This window comes from Amblyomma maculatum, chromosome 2 (genome assembly GCF_055883805.1).
Source record: "Amblyomma maculatum isolate TAMU_Amacu chromosome 2, ASM5588380v1, whole genome shotgun sequence".
Lineage (NCBI taxonomy): Eukaryota > Metazoa > Arthropoda > Arachnida > Ixodida > Ixodidae > Amblyomma > Amblyomma maculatum.
In genome coordinates this window covers 195639116-195644944 of record NC_139345.1, presented here as the reverse complement: position 1 = coordinate 195644944, position 5829 = coordinate 195639116, and the positions used below count along the sequence as shown (strand labels likewise).

The window sequence follows — 5829 nt, the reverse complement described above, 5'->3', positions numbered from 1 at the left end:
CACGCAAGAAACACCCCGGTAATGCACACGGCAAACTGAGGCCGGCCAGCTTAGATCTATGCAAGTTTCTCCGACAGGCAGTGTGTCGACAGTGGGGGCCTTCTCCTTTAAAAAAAAAGATTGTTCTTTATATGAAGGTATGCACCATTCTAATCTTGAGCCATAAATAACACCTAGATATTCTACCTGGGGAATCGGATTAGAACGATGGGATGGCAAAATGTGCGAAGGAGCATCCGAAGGAAATACAAGCAGGCCGCATTTCCAATTTCACACCACTGTAGTAGTCACTGCCGCGTACGGAAAAGACTGCTGTGGAGTAGTCGGTCTTGGAGACCATAATGGGGACGGCGCGTTGGAGGCGTTTCCCCCGACATCCGCGAACAAAGTGGCGGCACTACAGTCGCTCACTTCTGAACTCTATTCTTCCCGTAATTATTTCAAAAGAAATAAAAACAAAAACAAAATAGTTTTGTAAGATTGCACAATTAGTAGACAGATGTTTATTTGGGCGACAAAGCATGTCTGTTTGTGCAAGGAAAGTTGAAAGACAAAAAAAATTATTTTCGATTCGACCGCAGTGCCGCGGCTACTGACGACACCGCCACACCACGGCCGCTGTTGGCGGTCGCTGCATAGACCCGTAAGTGGCACTATAGTTTTTAGTTTACTGTCCCAGCGGCGACCTGGCTCTTTTGTTGCTTTGCGTCTGCCCTCTGCCCACGCTTCTGCCACTGCTTCGCCGGAGTTGTGTTCAGGCTCTTTGGTCTCTGTGTGTCTGGCTTCTGCCCACGCTTCTACCACTGCTCCACGGTAGTTGTGTTCGCCAACCAGTATGTACGTGCTTGTACGTTACGTTGGGGAAGAAAAGACTTACATAGTTGCACACACGGACGTGCGGAATTTTTTCCCGCACGACATCGATGACTATGAAAGAGGAAAAGTGTACGACGTTTTTTGGGAGGGTGATTCGAGTACCTGCGGAGGATTCTATGAAGCGAAGATAATCCACATGACTGGTAAGTGCAGCCTTTCACAGCGCTTTCTAGCTGTTTTCCTGCGCCCGTAAATTCATGATGTGCTGCGAACCGCAGATACGGAACAAGAAATGCGGCAATGGAGGGGACGCCGCAAGGAGGCAAGGAAAGGCGCCAGGAAGAGCGACATGTCGCCGAGGAAAAAGGTGCCAGTAGCAATCGTGTGTAATTGCGCAACGCAAAAAAAAAAGTGATGGGCACTGCTTTCATATGTGTGATTGAATTGCACGGCTGCAGCTTACCGTGCCATTTATCGGTGTTTAGGAAGATTTTTTTACGAGCGGCTTTAAAGCTTCCGTCCGCTACTAATAATGGGATTGTTCATTTCTGTAGCGATTATCCTACGACGGATACAAATTACTAGCGCTTTTAGTATTGCTGCTTGCCATTTGAAACACAGCTTCAGACAAGGATGAATTGCTTTTAGTAAGGCTTTGCTTTGGTATAATTAGTGCGTCATGAATGTGGCGCACTGCCCGGTTGCTCGAAGGACACGCAGAGAGATGTAGTAATTTTCCAACGGGCTGTTTTATGATAAATTGCATGAGTCTTCGATGTGTCAAATCAGGTGCATCAAGGAAAGGGAATTTGAATGTTGTCCTTTCAGAAGGGAGTCATTCAGCGAAGCATTTTTGTTTATACTTGCTTTATGCAATTCGAAGTTTGCATTTCAACAACTACACAGAACCTCAGAAAGAGTTTGTGCACTGGGCGTTTGTTCCAGCCAGTAGATTGTCCCTTCAACAGTCCACGAGACTACAATTTCTGTTGTATTGAGCTTGGTAAGCCAACCTTTCTCTGAGTGCAGCGGCATTTTGAGTGTAAACACTTCCTTTTAGCTTGTCCTAGTTACAGTTCTGCAAGTGGTGTCTCACTATAACTAGTTCGTTGTTGCCTGCTAAAACACTGAATAAATTGCCTAGTGAAATTAGGGCCACCTAGGTTATCTAGCATTGGTTATTGTGTTACTTGGTTTGCAGTTCTGATAATCTTCTTGCAGGCAAGACTAGAAGAGAAGGCCAGAGGAGCGGCGAAAAAAATGGCCGAGAAGGAACTGCTCAGCACACTAGGCGCCGGGCCACGGGAAGAGCACTCAGCTGCAGAGTCGAAGGTGGCTCAGTTAGAATTACGTGTAGACAGCCTAAAGGCTGAGGTGGAGGCATCAAAGGTTCTTATCAGGGACCAAGAAGGGCAGAAAGCAAAGCTGAGGAGCCTGAATGAGAACCTCCAAAAGGCTTTGTGTGCGAAGGTTCTCGGAAGTGGTATGTAAACAACCATAGTTTCCAACTTCTTACATTCATAAGCTTTCATCAAACCTATTCTACAAGACTGATTATTACAAAGTTGAGTAAGATTTGCTGCTAGCCTCGTTGGTGTATTTTCGGGGTAAAGTTAGAGTTACATAGAAGGGACGCCACAAGGAAGTGCAGGACACGATGTTACTAGCAGCTAATATCTGGGCAAAAGCGGCAGAACATTCCATTTCTTCCATTTTGTTCTGTAGAAGCCATCTAAAACAATTTCTACTTATTTCTTATGGAGCTAATTTCTATGCAAAACTAACGCTACATTGACTTGTCGAAAGTCCTTTTTGTCATGGAGTACATGTACATGTTTAATTCTCGGGTTACATATTTATGGTCTCCGTTGGCCATTTGCTCAGGCGTTACCTTGAAGTGACAGTCATGACGCAGTGCTGTTCTCATTAATCCATGCCCTTCTAAACATTCATTTAACCATTGCCCATATTTGTGAGGCAGTGTGCTAGTTCTTGTCTTTTTATTATTTAGGTCCCTCACAGACGAACCAGAGCGACCTGTATGCGCCCAGTGCTGCAGTGGCTGATGAGTTAAGCTGGGAAGCAGACAATGCTGCTGAAACTGCCTACTCAGGAAGTAAGCGCACTTGCTTGTTATTAGACGACCATTAACATTCAGTTCCTTCTGTAGTTCATATGTAGAGATTGCAAGTCACGCTACCTTGAAATTTACTTCAGATTTTTGGCTAAACTTTCCAGTTAGTTCGTAGTTTTGGCACTGTGCTTGCGTAACTGTAGGCGATAATTTCACTGTGCATTTATGTGTCGCTTATTACTGGTCTAGGGCTGTCATACCTTCCACTGGCAACAACTTCTTGATCTCTTTTTCCTAGGCCCGAGTCATTCCCAAGCCACTGCAACTCCGGCACCCCATCCTTTTCACTCTGCATCAGTGCCGTTGCCTCTGCCGGTTATGAACGCAGTGCCCTCTGCAGCAGTGCCACCACCTTCACCCGTTCGCAACGCACTGCCCTCAGCATCAGTGCCACCACCCCTGCCCGTCAGCAGCGCAGTGCCCTTGGCATCAGTGCGAACTTCGAAAGGTAATAATTTTGGCTGCTCTCAGGTACAGCTAGCTTGAGTGCCTGTCATTGTTGGCACAGTGTAGCACGAATGCCTTATTTGGAAGCATGTGCCTGGCAGTATGAATATGCGTCAACTCATTGCGTTCCATTGTTTGACCTGCTTTGATCCTTAATGGTTCTTTGCTTGTTGCCCTCATATTAATGTGGAGCAGAAATTTTGAGCTTTAGACTATGTATGAATTTAGTCTTGTGAGAAAATGTTTTCTCATAAGGAATAAGACCCTGTTTCTTTGTCCTTGTTACATTATTTTTTTACATTCAAGAGGCAATTGAGTGGCCTGCTGTGACCTGGCACTGGTAGTGCTCGTTAGTTTAAGGTGTTTTTGCATTTATTCTGCTAAACCAATTAGAAAGGTAAGGGAGTGTCTTGTCAGGGCCAGATTACCTGATCGGCCGCCGCCATACGCACCTGTCAGCTTCCAATTTACCGTATATGCTCGTGTAAGGAGTCCACCTTTAAAAAAAAAATTCCATGACGACAGTTTGGAGTAGGTTTCGTTATGTGGGAGAAACGTTTTTTTTTTTTTTTTTTTTTTTTGCAAGCATTGTCCTCTCTCCCACCCATCAGTCACTAAGGAAAGCACATGATCAGCCGCGATCAAGACACCTTCATTTTTCGCTTCAAAAGTGTTTGCTGCTTCACGCGTTCGAATGATTTTGTGCTAGTGAACAGCGCCCACCGGGCCCAATCAAGGCATGTACTGAAAACCCAGCATGCTTGTGCACGCACCGGGACGAGCCTATCGAGTAGTTGCTAGCTTATCAGTGAAGGGCCCTGACACCCTGCCAAGCCCTACCGCCCCCCCCCCCCCCCCCCCCTTTCGCAAAACTTACTTCAGAAGATACATATGCACTGGGATAGTATAGCTGCAGTATCTTGGCACGCTGCCAAGAAATGCACTGTGGGCTGCGACGAGAAGCAAAGAGATGCACTGAACCTGTTTATTTTTTTATAATTGTGAGCGGCAGAAGTGCGGAGTGGGTTAATTACCCAAATAAATAGGTATATGGTCCTCCACATCATTTCATTTCATTTATTAATACTATCAACCTATGCAGGCTATTACAGGAGTGGAGAATAAATAAAATGCATAAGGAAGAGTACATTTCAACAACTACAAAAGTTCTACAAAAAAATGCAAGCAAATACAGTGGAAGTGAAGCAGAAAATCAAACAAAACAGAAAAAAAAAAAGGAAACAGATTATGCAGAGGGACGAACGTTTATATAGGTACATTATGTGCCTTAGGAAGTGCACCATGGTGTGGTCATTGGCGCTGCAGCAACCATTGTAGAAGGCAGGATCACGAGAAACAGTTCACCGTATGCTGATGCACTTATGTTCACCGGATGCGGGCAAGTGGCGCAGGCTTACCGGGAAGCATGCTGCAGCAGGAGCGAGCGCATTCCATTTGCAGATTTGGAGGAAGTGATCTTTGAAACAGTGATGCACTTCGTTTGTGACTCAGCGGAGCGCTTGCAATCTGCCACTGAAATTCAAGATAAGTGAAAATGGGTATTTTTTTTAAATATCAGTTGGCTGGTTATTTCTAATTTGCGACATAGAGCGCTACACTATTCAGCATCCCAGCACTGCTTGTAACTGCTTGTTCGTAGTTTTCGCACTGTGCTTGCGTAACTGTAGGCGATAATTTCACTGTGCATTTATGTGTCACTTATTACTGGTCTAGTGCTGTCATACCTTCCACTGGCAACAACTTTTCGATCTCTTTTTCCTAGGCCCGAGTCATTCCCAAGCCACTGCAACTCCGGCACCCCATTCTTTTCATTCTGCATCAGTGCCGTTGCCTCTGCCGGTTATGAATGCAGTGTCCTCAGTGTCAGTGCCACCACCCCTGCCCGTCAGCAGCGCAGTGCCCTTGGCATCAGTGCGAACTTCAAAAGGTAATAATTTTGGCTGCTCTCAGGTACAGCTAGCTTGAGTGCCTGTCATTGTTGGCACAGTGTAGCACGAATGCCTTATTTGGAAGCATGTGCCTGGCAGTATGAATATGCGTCAACTCATTGCGTTCCATTGTTTGACCTGCTTTGATCCTTAATGGTTCTTTGCTCGTTGCCCTCATATTGATGTGGAGCAGAAGTTTTGAGCTTTACACTATGTATGAATTGAGTCTTGTGAGAAAATGTTTTCTCATAAGGAATAAGACCCTGTTTCTTTGTCCTTGTTACATTATTTTTTTACATTCAAGAGGCATTTGAGCGGCCTGCTATGACCTGGCACTGGTAGTGCCCGTTAGTTAGCAGGGTAGATGTGTAGGCCAGTTGGTGAGACATAAGGAAAATAAAACCGCAGCAGGCACAGGACGGAGGCTAGAGACAACACCGCCCTGTGTTGTCTCTAGACTCCGTCCTGTGTCTGCTGCGGTTT

The 5829-nt window shown here is 45.6% G+C and overlaps 1 protein-coding gene across 1 annotated transcript; it reads left to right on the top strand.

Moving 5' to 3' along the window:
* The first annotated feature begins 691 nt into the window (after positions 1–691).
* Positions 692–5541, top strand: LOC146200834 (uncharacterized). Its single transcript, XM_084592980.1, has 6 exons — positions 692–1019; positions 1095–1183; positions 2038–2299; positions 2828–2932; positions 3189–3398; positions 5181–5541. Exons 1-6 carry the CDS (start codon positions 836–838, stop codon positions 5381–5383), a joined length of 1053 nt encoding a protein of 350 aa, XP_084449106.1. The 5' UTR covers positions 692–835; the 3' UTR covers positions 5384–5541.
* Positions 5542–5829: the final 288 nt, after the last annotated feature.

What these genes read in the sequence shown, in the direction of transcription:
- LOC146200834 (XM_084592980.1), top strand. Translation starts at nt 836, where the DNA reads ATGTACGTGCTTGTACGTTACGTTGGGGAAGAAAAGACTTACATAGTT. An exon ending in ACATGTCGCCGAGGAAAAAG is followed by an intron (nt 1,184 to 2,037) that starts GTGCCAGTAGCA and finishes ATCTTCTTGCAG; the next exon opens with GCAAGACTAGAAGAGAAGGC. An exon ending in ATCAGTGCGAACTTCGAAAG is followed by an intron (nt 3,399 to 5,180) that starts GTAATAATTTTG and finishes TCTTTTTCCTAG; the next exon opens with GCCCGAGTCATTCCCAAGCC.